The 27,131-nt window shown below is 51.2% G+C and overlaps 2 protein-coding genes across 2 annotated transcripts; one reads left to right on the top strand and one right to left on the bottom strand.

The window, feature by feature from the left end:
• Positions 1–5,840: 5,840 nt before the first annotated feature.
• On the bottom strand, positions 5,841–17,035 carry LSG1 (large 60S subunit nuclear export GTPase 1). Its single transcript, XM_058812346.1, has 14 exons — positions 16,941–17,035; positions 16,749–16,866; positions 16,405–16,525; positions 15,750–15,836; positions 14,799–14,885; positions 12,699–12,759; positions 11,824–12,000; positions 11,234–11,659; positions 10,835–10,936; positions 9,884–10,027; positions 9,476–9,599; positions 8,808–8,887; positions 8,000–8,173; positions 5,841–6,729 (listed from the first exon to the last, which is right to left on the bottom strand). Exons 1-14 carry the CDS (start codon positions 17,019–17,021, stop codon positions 6,550–6,552), a joined length of 1,962 nt encoding a protein of 653 aa, XP_058668329.1. The 5' UTR covers positions 17,022–17,035; the 3' UTR covers positions 5,841–6,549.
• An 8,360-nt stretch (positions 17,036–25,395) lies between these two features.
• Positions 25,396–26,540, top strand: FAM43A (family with sequence similarity 43 member A). The gene has a single exon (XM_058812369.1). The coding sequence runs from the start codon at positions 25,440–25,442 to the stop codon at positions 26,526–26,528; it is 1,089 nt and encodes a 362-aa protein (XP_058668352.1). The 5' UTR covers positions 25,396–25,439; the 3' UTR covers positions 26,529–26,540.
• The last annotated feature ends 591 nt before the right edge of the window (positions 26,541–27,131 follow it).

Genomic DNA, 27,131 nt, shown 5'->3' with positions numbered 1-27,131 from the left:
GCCCTGATATCAATACAGAACAGACTGAGAGCAGCCCTGCCAAGGACTTGGGGGTGCTGGTGGATGGGGGGCAGGATATGGGCCAGAAATGTGCACTGGCAGCTCAGAAAGCCAAATGTGTCCTGGGCTGCATCTAAAGCACCATGGGCAACAAGTGAGGGAGGGGATTCTGCCCCTCTGCTGTGGTGAGACCCCACCTGCAGCACTGCACCCAGCCATGAGGTCCTCAGCATAAGAAGGACATGGAGCAGGGCCAGAGGAGGCCACAGAGATTATCAGAGTGCTGGAGCACTTCTCCTATGAGGAAAGGCTGAGAAAGTTGTGGCTGCTCAGCCTGGAGAGTAAAAGGCTTGGGGCTGACCTTAGATTTGCCTTTCAGTACTTGAAAGGGACCTACCAGAAAGATGAGGAAAAACATTTTAGTTGGCAAGGGGTAATGGATTTAAGGTGAAGGAGGATTCATTTAGATTTAATATAGAAATTCTTTACAATGAGGGGAAACACTGGAACAAGTTACCCAGAGAGGTGGTTGTTGCCTCATCCCAAGAAACATTCAAAGCAGGGTTACATGGAGCACTGAACAACCTGATCTAATTGAAGACGCTCCTTGCAGGGGTGATGGACTAGATGGTCATTGAAGGTCCCCTTCAACCCAAACTATCCTGCAACTTCCCTTGCAGGAGTGTAAATGAAGGACACAGATGCTCCCGTGGGATGGAGCAGGAGCAGGCCAGGCCAAGGCTCACTGAAGCACTGGGAGCACCCTGTGCCCACTGCACAGCCAGTGACAGCCAGAGCCAGTGGCTGGGAGATCCCAGCTCACACAGACATCCTCCTGAGCTTCAGAGAGCAGCCGAGGTGCCACCCCAGCGTCTGCAGCAGGGACTTTTGTTTCACTTGAGGTTATCTTATCGCCATAGGAAAGGCAATACAGCAGAAGAATTTCCTTTCCTTTATGTTTCCAGCCTTTCCATTGTCTGGCGTCTGGGTTTCTGAGCCTTGCCACTCACCAATGTGCTCAGGCCTTTGGAAATATGAATGCAGGCCCTTCTTATCAGCAGGAGCTCTGCTGAGCTCTTTTTGCTGCTGCAGGCAAACCAGGCAGGGTCTGGTGGCCCCAGGCCCTATCCTCACCCCATTCATGAGCTGTGCATTTTCCACTGCCCAAGGCAGGTGCCAGCTCAGCAGTTCATTCAGAGGGATGGCAGTGCCAGGCAGCAGAGTTTGATGAGAATTGACCAAGGCATTGAAACACTACGGTTTTCCATTTCTTTCTTCCTTACATGCAGACAATGAATCATGGGTCAGCCCCCCACACTCAGCCTGCTGGATGGGTTCCCATCTCACTGGTCCATGGTTTTGGTGCTAAAGTTAGGAGCCAGGGATCACCAGGAAATGTGAGCCACAGTGAGGACTATCCCTTTCTCCTGCCTTGCTGAGTGCATCAGCTGCCTTCAATTCCACTGGGCTGGCTTGTAAGCCTAAATGCAGGGGGAAACAACAGCACAATCACAAGAGGAGACTGATGGGTTTGAATCCAGCTGTGAGGCTGCACCTCTCCCAAAGCCCCAGATCCAGAGAAGGAAGCCATCAGTGGTGAGAAAGGGGGACCCCATGCCATATCTCAGCAGGACAAGCATGAAAGATGCTGGGAACTGTCCCTGCTCCACCAGGCAGTGCTTCAGGCACAACATGGCATGGCAGCCTGTGGTGGCACCCCAGAGCTTCTCACCTTCCCCCAGAGAGCCCCAAAGAAATACCTTCTGCTGCTTACTGCTCATTTGGCTGAGGTGCTTGGATATCCTGGAGGGGCTGCAGCTTGTCTGAAGGTGCCTGGGCACAGCACAGAGCAAGGCCGAACAGCAGGGCTGGGCTGGCTCCATTGCACCATCACATCCTCAAAGTCCCACTGTGAAGAGAAAGGGGCAGGCAGGGCCCCAGATGGGTGCTGGGGAGCCCCAGGCACCTCCCTGGACCTGCACTGCCTCCTTCCAGAAAGGGGAACTGGCTGCATTTGAAACTATAAAGTTTTTGGTTCTCCCTTTCTCCATGGCAAAGCAGAATAGTGCTGGTTTCCATTTTTCTCACACATTTCCCTTTCTATCCAGTGTGAGGAGAGGGCTCAGGAGCACACAGAGCGGCCAAGCAAGATGTGGTGTCAAGAGTAAGGGACTCCCTTTGCCCTGAGACCACACAGCAGTGATTCCTGAGCATCCCCCTGTACTGCCCTGAGCACAGCCAGTTCTGAGAAGCTCCAAGCAGAGACACTCTTGCTGAAAATCCTATGAAATCCCAGACGAGCCTGCACTGGTCTATCAATGCTGACCAAAACAAAGGGGCTCTGTAGATGCTTCCTTTGCTCTGGGCAGGCAGAGAAAGCCTGGCTGGACTGCAGGACCTTCCCTCATGGATGATGTTTCTGGTTCTTTGCCTCAGCTCCCAAGTGATGAAGGGCTGGTGACATTTCCAGAAGGGCAAACCCAAGTGTGCTCCACCCAGCACATGCAGTCCTCCTGCCCTGACACCACCCATGGGACAGACCCTTTCCCACAGCCACAGCAAGAAAGAACACTGGGCCAGAGTTCCTCTGACTCAGTAGCGGTTTCTTTTCCTCTTGTCCTCACCATGACCTCTCTTTGGGTCTCAAGATGTCCTGGGCACCTCAGGCCTTTAGCTTGGAGAGATTATTTTCTGGAGAGCTGCTCCCTACTCCTCTCCCAGCTGCCCCAGGATATTTTTCCTCAATATTTTTTTTTTTTTCCTTCTGCAGCAAAAAATGAAAACAACTCAGTAAAAAAGCTGGACTAGAGCCACGACACAGGGAAGGGGGACAGCACAATACTGCTCCTCACACAAATGGGGTAAAAGATCCTGCAGGGGCCAGGCAATGGCCTGAAGCTCCTCACAGGAGGTAGGAGCTGTGACCAGAGAGGAAAAAAGAAAGGTTGCTTCTTACTTTAAAGCAACAGTGTCTCACGAGAATTAGAAAAGAGTTGCTTCACTTTTATAGGAACAGCTTGAAAGGCCCTGGACTCAGCTGCTGCCTTGCCATGGCCAGAGCCACACCCCCCATTGGGGTCCCCTTGGCCACCACCCTGCCCAGGGGGCTGGGAAGGGCAGCTCTGAGCCGCTCTGCAGGGCTGGGTGGGGTGGGAGCCCCTGGGAGCCACAGCTCTGCTGGGATCCTGAACTGGAGCAGGACCCAGCACTGCTGCTGGGGGCACCAGGGCTGCTCCTCTGCCTGGGAAAGGCCGGCCCCTAACGGCAGCACAGGGCGAGTTCAGCCTCCTCCAGACACACAACCAGGAGTTCTGGGCCACGTGGAGACTGCAGAAAGCCAGCGAGATGCCACATGGCCATCCCTTGCAGCAGGGTCCCTGGTGCAAAAAGCCATCATCCCTTTGATCCTTGACCTGAGACCTTGGGAAGAGATCAGACACCTGACCCTGACAGCCCCACAGTCTGCACTGGGGTGACGGGCAGAGGAAATGTTTGTGTAGTGCTGGCTCTGCCAAGCTGAGGGGAAGAAGCTCCTACATCACTCGCCACCAACTGCAGTTAGAAGAGCCACAGCACGCACAGCAGAGTGGCTTAGGGATTTACATCCTGGCATCCCTACCCCTCAACTGCTCACCCATGATGCTTCAGGTTTCAGGAAGACAGTAAAACTACTCTTCCTCAAAACAAGACTGCAAAACACTTTTTTTGTAGTAGCTAGATGGCCTTGATGGCAGCTCAGTCATACAATGACAAGTCCTGTGTGTGAAGCAGAGCCCCAGTTCTCTGGACATCCAAGGCAGAGCTGGTGATTCCACCCCAGGCTGCCAGTGCTGCCCCACAGGTGTAGCACCCAGCACAGACCCACCCATGATCTCTGGGGACACCATGTGCTGTGGGACAGACTGCAGGCTGGAGTGAGACCCCCTGAACCTGGCAGCAGAGACCTGCAGGGAGAGCTGTAGGTCTCAATGCAAGTGCAACATACCATCAAAGGCCAGTTCAGCTCCAAAACATATTTCCAAACCAGATTCTGCAGGTATCAGTGCAGGAGGGAACAGCATCAGCCAGGAAAACAAACTGCTTGCATTATAAAGTAAAGCTGCCTGAAAGGGGAGACAGAGCACTGGGGTGCTGGGGATCCCAAAGAAGAGACTGGAACCAGTTGCAGCCTGCACACTCCCTCTACACACACAAGGCACTTGAAGAAAACAGCACTCCAAAATGGAAACTGGCCTTCTCCAGTCAGCAGCAGAGCAGCAGAAGCTCATTCACAGGTGGCCAGGGCAGAGCACATTGTGTCCTTTGTGCTGGCTCTGACAAGTGAACAGTGCCCACATGGCCTCATGCCTGCCAGCTGCTGCCATGTGCTGTACTGAGCTGTCAGCAAGGCCCAGCTGGCACTGCCCAGTGAGGAATGTGGTTCAGCCACACATCAAACCACCACAGGAAAGCATTAATTTGCCTCTTACCTATTCTGCCCACTTCTCAGTAACAGCATGAAATATTATCAGGTCTTTACATCCTTCTTCTGTTGAGGCAGGAGTCCTTTAGCACAGCAAGGAGCAGTTTGCTTTTAACACCTGAGCACACACTACTTGCTTGGTCATATTTACATTATCCTCCATTCACTCAGGCAAACACTGCAAGTTGCTTGGCAGGTCTCATGGCAAAAGCTTTCTGCAAGCAACAAGCAGTCACCCCAAGTCTCAGGCCCTGGGGACTTCTGTCACTCACCAGATTTGGGAGGGTCTACATCAGGACACAGCCTGTCCAGCAAGGTGGCTCATGGAGACCCAGCCAACAGGAAAGGGCAGACAACGCAATAGAAGAGAACTTGGGTACATGCAACACGGGCTAACAATTCAAAACGTTTCTAAAGCAGAAAAACAGGATAGAAAAAAATGTTTTACATCTTCAATAAAAGATACTCAGTTTGACAGGTAGTAGCTTCACACAAAACAGGACAAAAACTAAGGAGTGTTTCTGAGCAATCAAGTTCCTAAAGCACTGTAAGGGACAAAAGCGGGTATCTTTCCTGCAAGGAGGATGGAGAAGTCAGATCAGAGTGATTTGGCTAAGGCACAACCTTTTCAGGAGACAAAGGCAAAGATCACCTTCTCCAGCAGAACTAGATTAAACACTCTCTCCTGAGAATCTACTTTCCACTACAGAACACTGATTTAAAACACCATTGACCATATTAACTCAGGGTAATTACACTTCACCTTCACACATGGCAGGGAACTGCCTTCCCTCCAGTGATGTGATCAGGAACTTGAGAGCAGGCACTCCAGGGGAAGCAGGAGCTGAGGTGAGAGCTCTGCTGTCACTGAACCCTCTGCATACACAGTGCAAACTGCCTGTACAGGACACACACAGAGGGTCACAAAGCCAAAACTGCCTTGGTTTGCTGTGGCTTTGCTCAGCAGTTGCTTTCATCTCTCCCTCCACATTTAAAGCCTGGAAAGTTCAGAATTACAAGACAGCAATCCCTTTTTATAGCATCAAGAGACCAGCATCATGTGTTATTCCTTCCACCACCTAAAACCAAAGCATGACTTGTCTTCGTGAGCCTTTCCAGTCCTATCATTACTCCCTGTGCTGAACAAGGAACGAAGAGCTCTGACCAAGGGCACAAACATTTTCTCAGTAGGGCAGCTGAGAAGTAAATCTCACTTTAATCTGACCCCAGGTAAGTAAAGTCTTTTTAGCATCAAATACTCAGGTACTCAATTAAAATCTGCTAATAGACAATTCTCTGACTTAGGGCAATGAGACAGATCACGACACACATACAGGTAGTTAAATCTCAAGTATATTTAAGGACAAATTAGCACCAAATTCTTAGGCAGTCATATAGAGCCAATTTTTAAAAATACCAGTGGGAAGTCACACGAAAAAACTGATACCAGCTCAGTGTAAAGGATATAAAAGCAATATTTTCCTTGCAAGGTGTGCTGCACTCTACTCAAGCTGGGAAATAGGGAGTGGTTAGATTCTACAGAATAGGACTGAGAACAGCAGAGAAGGAAGAGGGCAAGAAAGATCATTCTACCTCATTTGTCAACACGCTAAAGCATTTTGTAAAATCAACAAACAAGCCTTAAAGAGCAGGAGAAAAAAAAAGAAAAAAAAAGAGCAATAGTGTCTCAAAATGTAACAAACATCACTCATTGAAATCCAACTGTTTAAAGATTTTACTCAGTTTTACCAGGGCTTGCTTTGATTGCAACAGCTATAAAATACATCCTTTATGGAAGGAAAAAACATTCCTGCACAGCTCCATCTGCTCCCATTGAAAGGATGTTTCAGCAGCAGTCAAATGTCTGGGCTGGATTCCAGATAACACCAACAGCCAGGTCTCTTTTGTTCACAGAAGGGATGAACTCCAGCCACCAGAGCCCACTCTCATCCCCTGCCAGGCCAATCCACTGCAAAGAGCTCCCAGGTGAGCTACCGTTGCCCACTTATCTGTTTTTTTCCCCCTCAATCAAGGCCTGTGAGACAGTGCAGTCCCTGCCCTGAAAAGGCAAGATACTGGTGCCACAGCTAAGCCTCCAGGTGCTTGGTGATCCTGCGGATTTTCTCCTTCTTGTTCCTGTTCCCATGTTTTTTCCAGGGCTTTCCCACCACGTTGGCAGGGCTGGGTGCAGCCGCAGGCACGAGGCCGCTCCCCGGCCGGTAGCCCATGGCAGCCCGGACCCCTTTCATCAGGGCACGAACGTTCTCCTGGAAAAGGAGACACAACCCCCAGTGACCAAGGAGCAGCTCCTCAACCACTGCAGCATGTCAGTGAAACCAGACACAGGCAAGCTCAAACGCAGCAGCCCCTGCTCCAGAGCTGCAGGAAGGTCAGGGCAGGCAGCCAAAGCTGCCAAGCTGTGCCGGGTCCCCAGCGCCTGCCGCTGACGTGACACCGTGTCCCAGCCAGCATCAGCTCCAGCACCAGGATGGATCCTCACAGCCTCTGCTCTCTGCACAATAAATTGTCTTCACAAATAAATCTGGCGCCCAGGAAAGCCACAGACCAAAATAAGTTGCTCAAGTCTGGAGCGTGGGCAGCGCTGACGGGGCTCACAGCTTGTGCCAGCACTTTGGGCAGACAGAGCAACAGTCTGGTAATCCCAAAAATGCTTTTCAGGTCACAGTTTTCTAAAATAGCTCACTTTTTTTTTTTTAAAGAGCCTGAGTTCTTGTTTTCAAAATGCATGATTATCTTAGCTGTGCTAAATAAATGGTGTTCACATCCAGCTAACCACACAGAATGGAACATGCCATCTATGACCCATCCTGTTCACAGCCAAAAACCTCTTCTAATCCCTGTCAGGTAGGCAGATCTGGTCAGTTATGGATTTCATATTTCACTGTAAGTCATTAATACACTTTTTCAGTAGTGTAGAGGCAAAACAGATGCCTGTTGGATCTGACAAGAATCATACAGGTTAAGAAAAAATCCCATTTTCTACCGAATTTTGAGATTTCTTGACTGGATTTTAAATCACTTTGTATGCTTTTCATCTGATTTCAGGTTCCGAGTCAAAACCTCAGTGTAATACTAAATTATCTTAAAAAAGCTTATTACAGCCTCTAAATACATCAGCTCAGGAAAGGAAAGTCACTTTGAAGGACCTGTTAGTTCAAAACCATGTTCTGGGTCAGTTGTCAAGTCATTCCTCCTTGTCTTTCTTCCCAGTCACCCTCCTGTTTGCTCAAGATTGATGTCTGATTCCTAACGACCAGGGTCACCCTGCTGACCTCTGAAAAATCATCTGTGCACACCTCATTAGCAATCTTTCTGTCACTGAGGACATCCTCAGTGATTTAGGAGATAATAAAAAGAACAGAGAGCTCTTGGGTAGAAATTACATGCAGATCCCACAGCACTAAACACCATTAACACAACCCAGCACACCTCCATCCTCAAAGGTGGTTTTCCCCCTGTAACTACAGATGAGTGCTGCAGCAAAAATTTCTAGAACAAATGTTTTCCAGAATTTACCTGATGGAAAAAAGTTTTGTCCACCACATTTTCAATTTGTTTTGCTTTGGTATTTTTCTCAGGCTTCACCTGTCCAGTGGCCTGCACAGTTGTACTGTCAGGGCATCTTTGATGTTGGTGCTGAAAATCATTTGGATCAATACCAGGAGGCGGGTGGCAATATAACAGCTTCCCCTGTGAAAGCAAGGGGACTCAATTGTTACAAAAGAAACTCAGAGAGGAAAGAAAACAACTCCAAACCTAAGAAGGGCCTGAAGTTTAGGGGTTCACACTAGCAGACTATCAGTACACTTTATTTCTTCTCCCAGACAATAACTGGCTTGACTCCTAAGATAAAGTACTGTTCCACCTCTACATCAAAGCACCATTTGCAGCTGCAGTGCCCAGCTGCAAACAACACAGAGCAAAACTCTCAGGAGCACCAGAGGATCCTATTAAGAAATTATCAACAATAAGTTGCTGAGAGGTGCTAAAGAGGCATGCAGTATTACAACACTCACAGCAACAGTCCTTCGTGCAAATATTGGTCCAGCTGTACATTATGGGTTCATTTCTTGAGTATCTGCTAGCTACTTTGGAGATATGATTATTTAGCTGGCACCATATTTTTAAGCAATCACCTTTCTAAGATTAGGCAGCTTGAGAAATTCAATTTATTCTTTTAAAACACAAAAGCAGCCCAATTTCAAGAGTCTTTTGATACATGGTGATTTTATCCAGAGAAATAGAATTGACTTTATTGTACTCCAGTGCAAACTTTAATTCACCTCTAAGAAGAGAAGAAAACCCAGACGTAGGAAGCACTTACATTGACATAATCTTTTAACACATATCGAGCTGATCTCGGCTGGTCTGGCTGTCCATGAGACGTCATAAAGCCCCTCATATCTAGAAGAGAAATCCAAAGTATATTCTTTGTAAGTACAAGAGAATGTTAAGGTGTTCTCCTCTGCTGCCTAGCCACCCATTTGTATTCTTCCTCAAAAATACTCCCTTAGAAAGAGGCTTCTCTTGGGGAAAGCAGGGGAAAAAAAGGGAAGAACTTTGGTGACTAAAAGTACTGCAGAAGCATCTTGACCTGAAAGAAATTGTAAGAGCTGACATCTTCCTACTAGCAGAAAACTGCTAGGGTTTTATTTTTGTTTTAAAGAGAATGAGAATTCACTGCATTCTTCAAAGTTTAATTCAGACACAGATGCTAGGAGGTATCTGAAAGAGTAAGAGCACCACACTACAGACTGGCAGGGCATTTCACCAATATCTTCCACACTATCACTACATCTGTCAGATGAGACTGGCAAAGCACCACTCCAGCTCCCACAGGACATGAGGCATTAACAAAGACCATTCCTGAGAGGAGGGCAAGTCCTATCAAAGAGGTCCAATGCACAACAAACCCAAGCTGGGCCTAACTTTACCATGTTCAGGACCATGCACACAGTGGAGGTGACAGGTTTTAAAAGGATCATCACTCACATCCATATGCTGTTAGCAGCTCTTCAGCTGTCGGCTTTCGATCTGGGTCCTCATCTTCCCTTGGCCTTATGATATTTATTCCATAGGTTGCTTCCAAAATGTTGCGTGGGATATGCTGGCAAACATAAGCTAGTGAAGGAAACGACTTGTGTAGCTGTAAATCACAAAGTGATCTTGCCCATGTCACTCTAAAGAATGACTTTTGGATTTTGTTGCAAACCAGAAAAATAACACAAGTCTGACAACACTAAGTTGAAATGAGATAGGGAAAGACCAATACAGCAGGGCTGTGTTATCCAGTATGTCCCACCTCCCTCAAAGCATGAGCACATGTGCTGCTGGCTGGAACATGGCACACTCCAGGTCCAACCCCTACATGCACTCTTACAAACCCCATGCAAAGGATATTAGAGAAACAGGTGGAACATGGTCCCTCATCTGATCTATAGGCAGAATTCCAGAACAAATCATTTCTGCCTTGGTAGAGACGAAAGATGGCATCACCAGACCAGGGCAATCACAAAGGCATAGGCCAGGCTCCACATACAGGGTCTACATGACAAATAACCCATTAGTTCACTATGGCAACTCGGTGTCCAGGAAGGGAAAAAAAAATAAATCAAATGCACAGATGAAACATGGATGCAAATGACAACAAGCACAAATTCTACTAACACAGACATCTGCCCTGCTGGTCCCAGCTAATGAATTAAACAGATCAGATGTAGAAGACAGCAACATTTTTCAAAGTTGCTAAATAAGGTGTCCAGATGGGGGCAGCAAGATCTTCAGCTCTCCAGTCTGATGGCAGAGGAGAAAGCACTCCAGAAACCTTTAAGTGTATTGGACCTTCTGAAAGAGCGAGGAGTTTGAAAAGTACAAATTCCACAATGGTCCCACTACAGCATTGGAGCTGCTACCTCAAAATCAAAGTTTGATCAATATGAAAATATCAGCAAAACTACATTTATTCACAGCAATGATGTTGACAAGGATAGTTTGAAGCCTTGACCTTAAGCTACTTGGAGGAACACTCATGTTAAAAAGGTTCTCGCCTCATAACTGGTACTGGAAAAAAAGGGACAAGGTAACTAAATAAAATCAGGAGATGGAAAACATGCCCCATTGCACTGCAGCTCTCATGAGTGACTCAAAATCGAGCACAAGTTTAGAAGCAAGAACTAAAGTTCCAAAATTACACACATCAAGACCACCCCTCTCCAACCTACTCTGCTGGCCACAGTTCAGGCTGGCAGAGTTCTCAGTGAGTGCATGCGGCTGTAACTAGGTCATAATGAAGCTCTCTTCCACTGGTGAAAAAGAAATGCTAAAAAGACTGATGTTATTTGTTAGCAGTACCTGGAAGTGCTTTGTACGGCCTGGTGTAGCAGACACCGACACCTTCTTATTTCCAAGGATTGTGTTGATGGTTGAACTTTTGCCAACATTAGGGTAACCCACCTAGATGACAAAGAAGTGAAATGTTATTAGGCAGGGTGATGCCAAAAGACTGGCAGAGCTCTGACACAAAAGCTCTTTAATAAAATGTTCTAAAAAAAGAAAAACTAGGGCAAGCAGGGGAGCACGCTGAGCTCTAGGAGCTTCAGTATTAATCTTTGCACAAAACCCACAGTGGTTTGTGCTTGCCAGTTTTTATACCCTTATAGGAAGCCAGACTACAGGATGAATTTTTACCATGGAGGGAACATGGAATTAGAATTTAGATTAAGTTCCATTTAAGCACAAAGTCCAACTTACCAGCCCAACATTTACTTCCCCATCCTTCACCCTTGGTCCATTGTGCATAGTTTTGAATATCTCCAGCAGCTCATCTCTCTGTACCAGATGGCTGAAGTTCCTGACATTCCTGTTCTGCTCCTGCACTCTGTGCTGCACTGCAGCATCATCAGTCCTGCTTTCCATCCTCTGTGGACCAACAGCATTTATGCTGTCACCAGCTTCATCTTCAGAACAGGTTTGCCAGTCCTCCTCTTCATCATCTTCACAGTCTTCATATTCATCACTGCTGTTATCATCACTCCCCAGGGCCTGGGTTGCACTCTGCCAAGTGCTGCCTGTGGATGCTCTTTCTGCACTTCCTTGTGCTGTGCTGTCATCTTCCTGACTGGAGGCTCCATCCTCAGAACCGCTGGGGTGCTCCACTCCCCCCTCAGAGCCCAGTTCCTGTGGGAACAGCACTTCAGAGGTGAAATGCAAAGACAACCCCAAGCCTTGCTGCTGGCTCAGGGAGCTGTCATCAGCCACATCCCAAGAGCTGACAACCCAGTGCTTATCTATTCCCAGCTGCAGCCAGCACAGACCCAGTGTGAACTGGTCGCCTGCAGTACCTTTGATTCTCCACACAAGCGCTCACACTCTGCCAGAGCTGACCAGAACACCACCTTGACACCCTCCTTCTCAAAGAACTGTGCCCAAGCAGCACGCTGCTCCTCACTCAGCAAATCTGCTTTGTTGATCAGGATCATGTTCTCCTTGTCATTACTGACTTCCTTAACATAACTTTCCTAAAGAAAACAAGAGAAGGATCAGTTTGCACTCTGGTTTCGACTCCTTCCACCCCAAAAAAACACAAGATCACCAACACAAATTACTCCATGCAGCTCCACACGAGTGTAGCCAAGCTTACCATCCCTAGATTGGTGGAAGTGCTGTTCAGCAGACAGACACAAGAACAAATTGGAGCATGCAACTACCAAAATACGGCTTCCTGCTGGCCATGTGTGCAAACACCTTGTCTGCTTAGAGCTGTGACAAGATATTAATCAGCACCCTGCAGCAGAGCTCCTAAGATAACTATTTGAGCAATTTCATGTCTCTCTGCTGCAGTATTCTATAGCCTATCATTACAAACTTGTCACTTGAATAATTTTTAATCCTTTGTAATCCTCACCCACTTTTATTCCACTATGCTTTTACATAAGACAATTCCTTTAGGTGAGGACACTTCTAATGGGTAATGAGGAATAAAATAGGATCTGCAATGTAACATCTGCAGAAGAGCCTCTAAATCCACCACATTCTGTGTGAAATACCAAAAGAAAAAAAAAATTCATGCCAGAATACTTTTATCAATTAATAAGATATCCACTCGAGCACAACAGCAAAACAGCTTCAAGGTGGCTGAATGCATTGAGCAAAAAATATATCACACAAACCTTAAGACATAAAATGAAGACAACATTCAAGAAAGTGGTTTACTTACCAGATCCTGACATCTAAACAGAAGGGGGTTTCTGGCATCTACTATCTGGACTACAATATCACTGCAAAAGTAAAGGAAAGCCCCATGAAGTACTCATTCTTACACTGCCCCAAAGAAAGCAGTAAGACACTGCAAATTATTGATTTTTAAGTTTTCCTTGGGATTTTAATAGCTTCAACTGTATTATCCTACTAAATCTCTTTACTGAACAACACAGCATCTCAGCAGCCCACCTGCCCAACAGAGCCATGCTTGTGCTACAAGCCAGCACTGCCATACAGTGCTTCCTCCTCACTTGGCTCATTCTCCTGCACAATTGTACAGCCAGCAAGGGAGAAGAAAACATCTCAGTCTTGCCAACCCATCTACCCTTCAGAAATGCTCAGCAGGCAAGAACCACAGTAGTGGTACTCTATCTTTTAGAATGGTACTAAAAACTGTGGTAACACAACTTTGTTTCTGTCTATTCACATCCTCAACTGTGGCAGGGTGGTTACAGAGAGAAAGAAGAGGTGGTTTTCCTACACAGTGAGATATTTTGAAACATTGTTGTCCTCCTTGCATAGAACAAGATGTACAAAGCCTCCCACAAACGACATACAGATTCTAAGCGTTTGCTATTGGATGTTTTCAAAAGTTCCTCTGTGCTCTTTTTGTCACAAAAAGCATAAAACAATGAAAAAATATTCTTAGACTTCAGTAAAATATGTCGTTCCCCCATGCAAGCAAGGCCTTGCAAGATGCTTCTAGGAAACACCTTCCAAGCCCAGAGACCAGGTTGCCACCACATACATGAGCAGGACTCATTAGTTCCACACACTAATTAAATGCAATGGCTTCAGATCCCAAAGGCATTCATGCTTCTTTTGTCAAAAGGAGGGCAAAATTTAACTACAGCCTCTTCCACTACAACTTCTCCAGGCAAGTAATTTAAAATACTGCCAGGTATTATCACATGCTAATTCCATTTGTTTGACAGAGATTTCTGTCAAGTCAGGACAACTTCAGAACACCACAGGTCAAATGGAAGAATTTCAAGCTTCACTAGGCAGTTTGTTATGTGTTTAAAAAAAAATGGTAATGCCCCCAAGGGAATAATTTAATAAGCCCCATGGGTACAAAGAGGACTGCACAGTTACAGACATTCAAAGATCAATATGAGGGAGAGCTGACACCACCATATTGGGATGGGATACAGAGAAGTTACTGAACCACACTGCTGGGAACTAGTTGGAAGCAAATACATGGAAAAAACTGATAGATCAAATTATCTGGAAAGGTTAAAGGACTGAGTGACTTTTCCATTCACTGCTGAGACAGCACCCTCACTCTACATGAAATAAAAAGCTGGGAGCAGAAAGGCATTAATGACATTCCAGTCACCCCAAAACACCCTGTACACTCACAGTGTACATCATGACACCCTAGAGTGGATGCTCCTGACCAGCACTCTCCCAGCCAAGGGCCCAGCAGCACTCAGTACAAAGGCCCTTCTGTGAAGGGACCAGCTCACCATGACCTCACTGGTGAAGTATTTTTCAATTTTACGAAAGTGAAATGAGATGATCTTAAACCTAATTACTAGTGAAATTAAATGCCCCAGTCAGATTAATGTAGCAGATACCAGTCTTACTGTATTACAGCTCAGCAGAGCAAACAAAGCTATTCCTGTGGTATGACAGCCTGTTGTCTTCTGTGCACTGCTGCAACTTCTCTGTGTGGCAAAGACACAAAGACCAAGAGGCTCCTTCTTTCCCAACATTACTTAGTCCTTGTCTCCTGCTCCTGAACATCAGCTGCTGTAGTTTGGTTGGGAAGGAAGGGAAGGGGTTAATCTTGGCAAGAGATCTCAAAGGCACTTTGTGACACAGACCTCCAACACAGAGGAAGGCCAAGAGACTCACAGTGAACCACTGCACATCACACTGTTGAGAGCTAGTAGACGTCACAAAAACAAAATCACTGCAGTACTGATAATAAAACATTACTAACTTAACAATTTTTCCTGTGCTGAGACACTTGAAGCTTGTCTCAAAAGCTGCAATTCATGAAATTACATTCAACATCCCTTTTTAAAAAGTGGATAGCAAAATACTTTACCTTCTTTCAATGACTCTCCAAAGCTGACGCCAAAATTCCAAGTTTCTTTCAAATGGGGTCAGAATTAACTTTTTCTCTTCCTCAAGGCTAAGGCAAAACAGAAAAAACAATGTCACATTTGGCCCGTGGCAGGCTGTAAGCTCACACCCAGTCCCTCCCTAGATCCAGAAGGCTTTAGTTTTGCACAGGGTAATCAAACCAAACCCATAAAGAGGTACTATTTCTGATGTTTTTTCAAACAGATCAAGCCCTCAGGTACACTGCTGTCAGTGGCACTGGTTTAGTGGTGACACAACGGCTTCTGATCTTGTCAATGCAAAAGTGATAAAAGATGGAAAGAACAAGAACTCATCAAGAGTCTGCCTGTGAAATTAGAGAGCCATGATAACAAGTGACAGAAGTTATCCCAAGTGCCAGCAGTTTTTTCTTAATTGAGTACCCCTTGGAAAAAAACCTGAAATTTGGGGATGGTACCTGAAATACTTCTATACAACCTTTAGCCTGGTGTTACCACCACCTGAACAACTTTACTCAGGGTAAGCATGGGCTTGCAGGGTGTGAACAGATACCAGCCGAGTCCCCAAGCCAGCAGATGCAGTGCCAGACCAGCACAGGCTGCTGGATGCAGCAGGCTGGCAGCATGGCCTTCTATTCAGAGCAGCACTGTTGCTCCAAAAAGACACATCCAGTAACCCTCTACTTCACAGGTGAATTAAGAACATCAAATGCCATCCTGAATTCATTTAAAAGAACATGCACACACAAGACAGCTTTGCAGAGCTGAGCACAAAGACATGGTGGACTGTGGCTGGGATGTCAGCCTTCCAGGACAAGTACAGAGAGCTGAGTAGATGTTACTTTTGTTGGTCCAACAAGGATAAGTACAACTCACTGTTTCTCGTGTCACTAAATGCCACCAGCTACTTACCCAGCCACAAGCAGCATACTCACTGGGCAAGCTGTCGCCTCCACTCGAGAAAGCTCTCTCTCTCTGCTTGCTTCAAGTCCTCTGCACTGGTTGTCCTATCCCAGTGTGGCCTATCACAAGCATATTTTGGAGTGAGTGGTCAGAAATAGCAGTCAGTCCAGTTACATTACTTCAGTAAACAGAACATAAAAACCACACATTTGGTTATGTTGAAGTAATGCTTCAGATGTGCATACATCTGTTTTCAGCAGCTTTAAGTACACCTTCTTTCCTTGTTCCTTCCAAACTCCATTAGCAGAGAGCATGTACACCAGATACCATAAAGCTGTTTTCTAGAGCTAAGTTTTGTAGGGTCGTTAAGATGGGGCTTAATCTCTCTGTTCACCATTCACAAAGCTCTGAAAGAGCTTACCAGGCAGCTTGGATGCACCTGCCTCAGCAGTGTCAAGCTCTGGGAAGGAAACCCACACCATCAGGCAGAGAGGCTGGCACTGGCAGCACTCACATGGCAGACTGGCACTGTACTGTAGGTTACAACCTGCTCACGTGTTAGTTAGTGGCTTCTCCAAAAGCAGGGTATTGCCAATCTGAGGGCCGTCGTCAGACTTGCAGCCAAGAGGGATCAGCCCCAGAGCCCCAGTGAGGCAAGGGGCGCCCAGGCAGCCCTGCAGGACTCACCTCCGTGGGATGCGCAGGAACTCCTGGTTCTCCTGCTGCAGCTGCCGAACGCGCTGGGCCTCCTGCGCTGAGAGCAGGCCCGTGCAGCTCTGGGCAGACACGATCTGGGCATTCAGACGCTCTAAAGGACAGACAGTCATCCAAAGCCACCTGTCCCCAGTGCTGCTAGCCCTGCCACCCATCCTGTCCCTGCTGACCCCAGCCCTGGCTCACGGCCTCACAAACTACCCCAGTTCCCCGGGCCAGACCCACTGCCAGCTCCCACTGGCACCCACTCAGCCCAGAACATCGCCCCATCCCCTCCTCGGCCCCAGATCTGCCCCAGGCCCGTCCCAGCTGCTCACCGGCCACGAAGCGGGTGCCGGCCAGCTCGGCCGTGGCCAGGAACTCCTCCAGCGGGCTCTGCTCGGGCGCCGACCGCAGCTCCGGGCCGCGCTCGGCCACCACCTCGCTGGCGTGGAGCTGCGGGGACAGGACACCACCGTCAGCCCGGGCCGCCCCGACCTCTCTCCCGCCTCCCCGGCCCCCCGGCGTACCCATGAGGAGGCGCCGCGCCGCTCCAGCCCGCGCTGCCGCTGCAGGGAGCGCCCAAGCCCATCGCTCCGCTTCTTGCCCATGTGCCGCCGCCACCGCCCCGCCGACGGAAGGGGCGGGGGGACCGCCGCGTTCTACCGCCCCTTCCGCCCCTCTTCCACCGCCCCTTCCACCGCCCCTTCCGCCGCCCGGAGCCTCCGCCGCGTGCCCGGCGTCCGCCACCAGGCGGTGCCACCGCACCGGCACCGGCCCTCGCCGCCCAGCCAGGGTCATAGGACACAGCCTGAACCTGCCCAAGGGGAGGTTTAGGTAGGACATTAGGAAGAATTTCTTAACTGAAAGGGTGATTAGGCGTTGGAGTGGACTGCGCAGTGTGTTGGTAGAGTCACCGTCCCTGGAGTGGTTTAAGAATGTGGCACTTAGTGCCATGGTCTAGTTGATATGGTGTTGGACTCGATATCAGAGGTCTTTTCCAACCCAATTGGTTCTGTGATCATCCATCCATCCATCCATCCATCCATCCATCCATCCATCCATCCATCCATCCATCCATCCATCCATCCATCCATCCATCCATCCATCCATCCATCTTTCTATCCCTCCCATCCTATGGTGCTCAGTATGGACACACATCTCTCTGGGTCTCCCCTGCTCAGGCTCAGCTGTAACCCCCTCCCTCCCATAGCAGCCACCAGCCCCACCAGTAATGAGCCTGGGGGCACGGTTCACTCCCACCCCAAGGTCGGTGCTGCAGCTGGAGGCCCTGGCACTGGGGTGGCACGCAGGGCTGCCAGCCCCAGCCGAGCCTGTGGCAGTGCCACCAGCAGTGGGGCCAGTTTCTCTTGCTGGTTCGGCCTGGTGCAGATGTTATCAAACCACATCGTGCAAAACCCTGCCCAGCAGCCAGCCATGGGGCAGGGGTTTGTGTCTGCCTCTGGGGAAAGCCACGAGCTCCTGTGGCTGAAGCTGACCCTGCGCCCTGTAACACAGCCAGGCCAGTGCAGGTTTCCCTTCCCTACTGTCCACCATCCAAATACAGCAAACACTGCATGTGAGGAATGATGATGGCAAAGTGGGATCCTGGATGCAGATGTGGGAAGTACACTATGAGGTTCCTGGCAAAATCTAGACAGAGTCTGGGCATCTTTGCCAGATCGAGGAAATTGCATGGCCAGCCAGGGAATCACTGAATGGATTTTGGCAGCAGCCATTGTGACTGGTCTGGGTCAAGATGGGAGAACAGGTTAAATTAATAAACAACTTGACCTGTACTTGCTCACTGAACTGAATTATGAAGCATTTCTCCTTTATGGTTGTTGGGTTAAGGCCAGACAATTTTCACTACAATTCTGTAAAATGTATCAGTTGTAACTGGAGAATAACCTGTCTAATTCCTGGAAATCAGAAGCAGAAAAAGCTTAACTTCAGGAGTTTGTCACCAATAGCATGGCAGTATGCACAACCCTCAGGCAGGAGCAGTCTTTTCTCTCTTCTCTATTCTCTTTTCTTTCTTTTTTCTTTTCTCTTGCTCCATGATAAACGCCCATTAGGAAGACACAACTGTTATTTTCTTCTTTTCAAAGCCAGTAACTGCATGGCATAAATTTCCCAAGGACGTCTGATCCTTTGCCATGCTCATCCCAGGCTCTGCCGCCACCACCAGCCTGGTCTGGCCCCTCCTTTGCTTCCTAAAGGCAAGTAAGAGAGATGAAAGGGGACTCAGCAGTCGCCTTTTCATTTAGGTGAGGTGCTTCAATGGAAGGCTGGTGGGCTGCAGACAGCAGGCAGACATTTAGTAAAATAATTTCTAATGGAGTAATCTTTAATAAAACCATCTCAAGTCTTTATGTGGGCACTGAAGCAGTAATATAAGTGCTCATTATTGTCTTTCTTTTGTACTTCAGTTAAAAGTTACCTTCCCTCTACAATGCATAATCACCAGCCAGAGCAGCCAGCCAGCCTGGCTGATCCCCATGCCTCAGGTCTGGCAGCACTTCTAACCCCACAGCTGAGGCACGTGCAGTGCCATTCCCAGGCTGCCTAACCACAGGCAAAATGCTCTAATAATCCCATTGGCACGGCCCTGGCAGCACAGCCCCAGCACCACCAGGGTCTGGAGACTGTCAGTACAGAGTGCAGAGGTCAGTGGATCTCCATGGGACACTTGCACCTCTGTTCAGTGGCATGAACTGGAAACAAGGACAGGCAGAAGTGCTGGTGCAGTGGGAAAAGGAGGCCTGCTCCACCACCTGCAACCAATCCTGGGGCAAGGAGGTTTGAGGATAACCTGAAGAACAAAGACCTCTGCATTTAGATTGGGATGTTTTTCCCCAACATTGCCCTTTTCCCCCCCACCTTTCCCCATTTCTAGACTGAAATTCTTCAGGGAACAGTTAATTGCAGGTATTTTCTACTACCTTTGTGGGACCTACTTAAGCAATGCCCAAATTGCCCTCATTGTTGCAACAGATACATTTCTGGGCACTTCATAAGCACCAAGGACTTATTTCTGTCTGGTGATGCCAGCAGCACTGCAAAGATTGCTTTGAGCAGAGCAGTGCTGAAGGAGAAACAGACTGGGTCATCCAAGTGACAAAAACATCAGAGCTGGAGTAGTAATTGCCTATTTCTAATTGCCATGTTTCTCATCCCTCTCCCATTGCTCTGCTGTGCCTACCTGAGCAAGACAGGCTGCTGCTGGTCTCACCTGAACCTGACAGCCTGCTGCTCCTAGAAGACATTTATGCTTGCATTTCACACAGTGAAAAGGGAAACTGAGGTACAGATGCTGTCACAAAAGCTGCACAGAGGCAGCTTGGCACCAGACTGTGCGTGCCAAGAGCACAGCCAGGCAAGGAGAGTTTGGAGGAGAGGGGCACGCTGCTGCCAAGTGTGATAAAACTGTTGATTTGCAGCCCATTCCCATATGATGGAGTAGCTACCACTGCATGCAAAATGAACACAATTTTTGCTCTGGAGTTTCGTTTGTACAACTCATCTCTTTGACAGAGATGGGATGGACTGAGGTGTTGTCCTGGGAGAGAAAGCACCTCTGTGCATCACAAAACTTCTCACCACTCCTTTGAAAAGCACTGAGTGCCCAGCATTGTTGGCTCTTTGGAAAGTGGCCTCAGCTTTGGGAATTCTCACAAAACCATTGCATAGACAAAGTAAAATCTGCTGTCCTTCCGGCACATTGTAATCATTGTCTTGGGCTTCTCTCCCAACTTCTTCTGCCTTGGAGCCAAACCACTGCTCCAGTTTTTGATGCATATCCTGAAAATTATTTAGCAGCAGCAGCTCTTTTTCAAAAGCTTGTGATAACAGTGCGTTTTTGCCTAAAGGAAACATCGTTCTTTCTGGATGCAATTTTTCCTCCATGTTCCTTTAAGGCAGCACTGGGAGATCTCAGGACTGTGTCCCTAAAATATTCATGTGATGGCTATTCATTATTCATGTAGGTTCACAATGCTCAATTCAGCGGCGCTGCCAGCCTCAGCCTGACAAGCAGACCCATTAAGAAACCCTCCCCACAGCAGCCCTGAAAGAACACCAAGACAATTTTGCTCTGTGCACAACTGCAGCTGCTTGAGCCCTCTTCTTTCCAGCTGTACTCAGAAATGGACAGGTACTGTAGAAGAGTGAGAGCTTGTTCCACAAGATTCCCATCTCTTGGTGAAGGTCTTGCTCCTCTTTAGAAAGAGCAGCATGCTGAGGAAACTCTGAAGCAGGGCTGCCTGGCCAGTGCTGAGCCCTGAGAAGGCACCAACCCCACTGAGGCCCTCGTGTGAGATTTTAGACTCCGTTTCTTCCACCAGCCCTATGAAGATAAAATCACCTCCTTGCCTGGCAGGGTGGGGGCAAGTTAATTAGAGAGAACTGTCTGCCTCTTTGAAGGCACAAAGCACCAGATGGGAAACCCATGGGATTTCTCCAGCTCCCATTGTGTCAGGTCTGGCTGGGAAGTCTCACCACACTGCCCACTGCTGCCCCTCACCATGGCCCCATGGTGGCAGCCCCCAGGATGGAGCACTGAGCGGAGGTTGCTGCCCAGCACCACCTCTGTGCCCCAGACTGGCACCACGGTATGAGGACGGATGTCCAGCACCAGCCCAGCCAGCAAGCTGCCCCTGAGGGTGCCGTGACACCCAAGGGAGGGCTCTGCTCCGTTGGACACCGGCTGCCCTGCTAATTATAGCAGGCAGTGCAGGAAGCGCCGGGGCGGCCTGTGCAGGAAGCGGGGTGTGCCGCTCTCGGTGGCTGAAAAACAACCATGGCAGAGGTGTGCCCGCACCACCATGGCCCGCCGAGCAGCACAGCCCCTGATCCAGGGTACTGCCGCTCTTTGGCACCCTGAGCAGCGCTGGCATCACCCGTGGTGCCCCAAGGGGATCCAGGCCTGCCTGTGCATAGATCTCCCACAGTTTTCATGTGGCCCCTGCATCACCTGTGCTCCCAGCCCCGAGCCCCCAAGCCCTGCCAGGGCACATCCGCTCCAAGATGGGATGCTGCTCGCTTTCAGAGAGGCTGGAGGGCAGCAGAGGTGGCATGTGGCACCCATTAAAGGCTGTTAAGGGCCCTTCCCCCTGAGCAGGTCATGCTGTCCCCTGCCCTGCTAACTTGTCCACGCTGTCCCCACTCCTGGCGACAGGCAGCCATCCGCAGGCAGCCATCTGCGCAGTTATCCTGCTGCTGGCCAGACCTGGCTGATGCTGGTAGGTCTGGGGACCATGGCGCCCTGTCTGTCACCACTGATGGCCTTTGAGGCTCAGGAGCCGCTCAGTCTTTCCACTTCATGGAAAAAACCTGACAGTTCAGCATTTCCTTTGTCCCCGTTTGGAACAAAGAGTCAAAACTTTGACATGTTGCATAGTTATAGAGACTCTGAAATACTTTGTTTTGGAACATACTGAGATGCCAGTTTGCAGTGTTTCACTTTGACTGTGTCACTTCAGCTGCTGCAACACAAGAAGTTATATTGCTACCCGGGGGGAGAAAATCTGACACATTTTCATACACTGACAAAATCAGTACATTCCCATGAATTATTTTGATCTTGTCATAACAACTTTCCCCAGCACCTTTTCCCACCATTCTCCCCAACCAGAGATCCACATCAGCTCCAATTGGTGCTGCTGGGCACAAAAGCAACCCCTGAAGTGGGGTTGCTCCCTGCAGGGTTTCTCAAGGGTCAGACAGACCCTTGCATCTCTCCACACTGCACAGGGCAGCCAGCATGGGCAGCCTGGCAGCTCTCTCCAGCAGAGGTATTGGACAGCTGCCTGCCTGGCTGCGCCTCAGGGACACCGTGCACCCCAGAACCTGCAGGCCCATGGTGGGGTGTGACCACGGGCTCCAGTGCAGACTGCAGTGCCAGGGCAGGAGAGGGACGGAGTGTGGCAGGGAGTGGGGTCTGCCGAGGGCCAAGTGCAGCACTCACTGTGCTGCCGGCTCTGCGCCCCAGGGCAGAGATGGTATCTTACAGATTTTCCCACGCCTTGCTCTGGATTTCCATGCGTGCAGGAAGGCAGGTGATGCTCGGTAGCTGTTGGAGTATTGCATAAACAGCAGGCTGCTGCACTCCCCTGGGGCTACAGTGCCATGCAGATAAGCCCCCAGCATGCAAGCCCTACACATCACGGTGCTTGCAGGCCAGGAGGGAGCCTCGTGCTCCCTGGGAAGCAGGCAGCACGCCCTGGCCACACAGGGCAGGCTCCCCTCTCACTGTGCCTCAGCTTCTCCTCCCGGCAATGAAATACAGACATCCAACACCACAGGAACAGCCTCAAGCATGGAGCAGGTGTCCCGGACTTAACTGGGCTGCTCCCTGCTGCCAGACTTCACCCAAAGGCTGTGGCACAGCTTCTCAGGCCAGCACAGAACTCAGAGCATTTTATGTAGGAATGGCTGTCACAGACCACCATGATTTGTAACTTGCTCTATCAGCTGCTGAAGCATGTGGCAATCATCCGTGCCCAGAAGTGAAGCAGCTGCCACATAGCAGGAAAGAGTTGGTCCTGAATTGACTTTAATGAAGCAAAGAAAGCTACAATGGTCTGGCACACAGACTGGCAAGCAAGCATGGTGAGGAACTGAGCTGAGACAGATTCCATTCTCGAGGACTGTGACCTTAAGACACCTTACTTGCTGCTACACTTCAAATGGTACAGAGGCAGGTATTCTGGGGTCCTGCTGCTTCCCAGCCACCACCTGGAGACCCTAGAGGGTCTCTGAGATGTGATAAATAAATCTCTAGAACCCGAGAATGCAATGCAGAAATGGCAATGCTGCTGCCTTGGGACTGGGGAGGCCATGAGGAGGGCAAAGGGCTCAGATCTCCTCCTCACCTTTCACACCACTGGGGTTTGCAGACAAATATGCCCAAGGGCTGCTGGAGAGCCATGGGGCTCAGAAGCCTGCATGAGCCATGCTGTGAAAATGTGAAGTCTCTGTTCCTGAACACAGATCACTTTAATCAAGATGGCAGAGCCCAGCATGACTCTGCAAACAGCTCTGTGGGCATCATTATCAGAAGTGTCTGTGTACCAGCACCAGTCCCCCCAGCTCTAACCTCCCTCCAGAAGCAGCACTGCAGGATTGTATGTGGGTGTCCTTGCTTGCTCCATCCCACCTGGAGCAAACACCTGCCTGCTGAGCCACCAGCCAAAGGCTCAGAACAGGTTCCTCTGCCCAGAGCTGGAGGCAGGCAGGTTTTGGCAAAGCAACTCCCTCGTATGGAGAGACTGGCAGCCCACACACCTCTGAGGAGCAGACAGGGCTGCTCTCTCTTGGCCCTGCAGCTCACAGGCACTGCTCGGAGTGAGGACAGGGCAGGCGTTGGTCTGAGGAGCTGTGGCTCAGCAGGACACCTTGAGGGAGGAGGCAGATCTTCGGGAGTGCCACACCATGCGTGGGTGTCAGATGTCACCTCAAGCCATTGGATTTATTTTATGTGCACAGCAGCATCTTCTGTTTTCACCTTGCAAGACAAAGAAGACAAAAGTACATTGAATGCTACTTGGAGATGAATCAGCTGAACAAATCAGTCTTTCTCTCTGTGCCATGCGGTGGGATGGTCCTGCAGGCTGGCAGGAGCTGTCTGCCACATGCTGCAGCACAGCCCACAGCCCCTCCTGCCCCCCAACACCTACAGCACCATGGGGGCTCCCCAAGGGTGGCTGACACCCAGCCTGCATCAGGACTCAGAGCAGAAACCCGCAGCTGCTGCTGGGCACTGCAGTCAGGGCAGACCTCAGCCCCTCACCTGCCCTCCTGTGAGGGGCATTTTGGAAATATAAGCGAATGGGCTTAATAGTTTGATGCTGGTCACTGTGGTTACTTGCAATTCCCAAATAATCTGCTAGATGGCATTATGTAATAATAGTAATAATAATAGTAATAACATACTGGTTTAATTGATTCAAACTCTAGAAATTACTTGTGTAATAATTTATGCAGGTGTTTACATATTTTACTCCAGGAGTATGTACTGCCCTCCTTTTGTCGAGCATTTATCCAAACCCTGATGAAGTGCCATTATCTGCAATGCTGGAATTTCTATTCTTTTTGGCAAGGATCTGACACATGACACAAGAAGCTATAGTAACAACACAGAGACCAACTTTCTCATTATGTCTGTGAGTGTACCCAGCAACCCCAACAAGAAATTACAAGACAGCTTCTTGTTCTTCAGCTGCTGCACACAAATAAAGAGCAAAGGATTACTCATACATAATAACTAGTATTTGCTGCAGGCCCTTCAGGTCTCAGAGCCGGACTAACCAAACCGAAGGAAAGATCATGTTGCAAGAGCGGGATTTGTCCATGGCACAGCCTGGTCGTGCAGGCAGCTGAGGTTGGGGCCGTAAGATCTCCCGGAGCCTGGGGTCCGGCAGTGGTCTAGGGATTTTTACCAGTTTAAGGGGATTTGGGGCAGACGATCCCCCGCGGTGCCCTCTCCATTCTCCCGTGCTGACGGAAGCTGCCGGAGAGCGCTGTGGCGCCCACCCTCCGTACGTGGCCGTAGCGAGCGCGGTGGGGCGGCACGGGGCGCACGGGGGTCCCGCTCTCCCGGTCCCGCGGCGGCACCGGCGGCCGCCCCCCGCTGGAGGCCGCGCTCCGCTGCGAGCGGGGAGGGGACAGGGGCCCTCCGGCCGGGCTGGCACCGCCCCGTGCCCGCCCCGCGGCGCGGCGGGGCCGGGGCTGGGGCTGGGGCCGGGGCCGGGGCGCCGCGGCGGGCGGCGCAGAGCGGCGGCGGCGGGCGGGCGGCGAGCAGCGAGCCGCCGGCTCGGCGGGCCCGGGCAGCGGGCGCTCCGCCCTCGGTGCGCGGGGCCTCCCCTCTCCGCGCCCGCGGAGCGCGGCGCCCGCCTATATCTACGGCCGCGGCGGCCCGGCGCCCGCAAGGATGTGAGGCGGGCGGGCAGCCCAGCCGCCGCCGCCGTGGCATGCCCCCCCGCGCCCGGAGCCGTCGGCGCGGCGCCTAGCCGCGGCTCCGCGGGGCCATGCTGCCCTGGAAGCGGAGCAAGGTGGAGCTGGCGGCGGGCGAGGCGCGGCGGCAGAGCAAGCCCAAGGGGTACGCGGTGAGCGTGCACTACTCGGCCCTCACCTCGCTGGCCCGCGCCTGCCCCGAGAGCGCCCTGCACCGCGTGGGCAGCATGTTCCGCTCCAAGCGGCGGAAATTTCGCGTTACCAGCGAAGACCCCACGTACACTGTGCTCTACCTGGGCAACGCCACCACCATCCAGTCCAAAGGTGAGGGCTGCACCGACCTGGCCGTCTGCAAGATTTGGAGCAAGAGCGAGGCGGGCCGGCAGGGCACCAAGATGAAGCTGACCATCAGCGCGCAGGGCATCCGCATGGCCCACGCCGAGGACAAGGGGCTGCGCCGGCCCGGCCACCTCTACCTGCTGCACCGGGTCACCTACTGCGTGGCCGACCCGCGCCTGCCCCGTGTTTTCGCCTGGATCTACCGCCACGAGCTGAAGCACAAGGCGGTGATGCTGCGCTGCCACGCCGTGCTGGTCTCCAAGCCCGAGAAGGCGAAGGCCATGGCCCTGTTGCTGTACCAGACTTCGGCCACGGCACTGGCCGAGTTCCGTCGGCTGAAGAAGCGGGACGACGCGCGGCACCAGCAGCAGCAGCTGGTGGGCGAGCAGAGCATCCCGCTGGTGCCGCTGCGCAAGCTGCTCAATGGGCAGTGCTGCTACAAGCCCCCGGTAGAGCGGAGCCGCAGCGCGCCCAAGCTGGGCTCCATCACGGAGGACCTACTGGGCGAGGAGCAGGAAGAGCGGGCCATGCACTGCGATTGCGAAGACATCCTGGAGGCGCTGGGCGAGCCCGAGGGCGAGCTGCTGCGCCCCAGCACCGGCCGCGGCGAGAGCCCAGAGCTGGGCCAGCTCCTCCGCGACCTGGGCGAGCTCAGCCTGGGCAACGATCTGCGCTCGCTGCGCGCCGACCTGCGCGTCCGCCGCCTGCTTTCTGGGGAAAGCACGGGCAGCGAGTCCTCCCTGGAGAGCGGCGGCACGGACGGGGCCGCCCCGCCCGGCAGCGACGCCGAGCAGCCGCCCCCCGGCGACCCCGAGACCGGCTGAGCACTCGAGCCCGTACGGGCGTGCGCGGTGCCGCCGGGGCGCACCGGGTTCCCTCCGGGAATGCACGGTCCCGCAGGGGCGCGCCGAGTTCCTTCTGACCCCTCCGGGACTTCCCGGTCCCTGCCGGGAGTGCACGGCCCCAGCGGGGCGCACCGGGTTCCCTCCGGGAGTGCACGGTCCCTTCCGGGCGTGAGCGGCGCCGCAGGGGCGCACCGGGTTCCCTCCGGGAATGAGCGGCCCCGCCGGGGCGCACCGGGTTCCTTCCGGCCTCTCCTGGAATGCACGGTCCCTTCCGGGCGTGCACGGCCCCAGCGGGGCGCACCGGACCCCTCCGGCCCCGCCGAAGCCTCTCGGGGAGTTCGCGGTCCCCCCGGTTCCCCGCGGTGCCCCGCGTCCCGCAGAGCATCCCGGGGAGCGGCCGCCCCTCCCGTGCCGGTGGCCGCGGCAGCCGGACCCCAACTCGCTGCGGCCCGAGGAGGGGAGGCGGACGCGGGCTGTTTACCTCCGGCTCAGCCCTTGAAGATCTGCCAAATTCCTGGAATAGCTTTCCCCGGGGAGGGCGGCGGGAGGGAGGTGTTGCGCCTTGTTTACAGTCAGAAATCT

Source organism: Ammospiza caudacuta, chromosome 11, assembly GCF_027887145.1.
Source record: "Ammospiza caudacuta isolate bAmmCau1 chromosome 11, bAmmCau1.pri, whole genome shotgun sequence".
Taxonomy (NCBI): domain Eukaryota; kingdom Metazoa; phylum Chordata; class Aves; order Passeriformes; family Passerellidae; genus Ammospiza; species Ammospiza caudacuta.
Note: the sequence above shows the minus strand (reverse complement) of the source record. Positions and strands in the feature narration are given on the sequence as shown.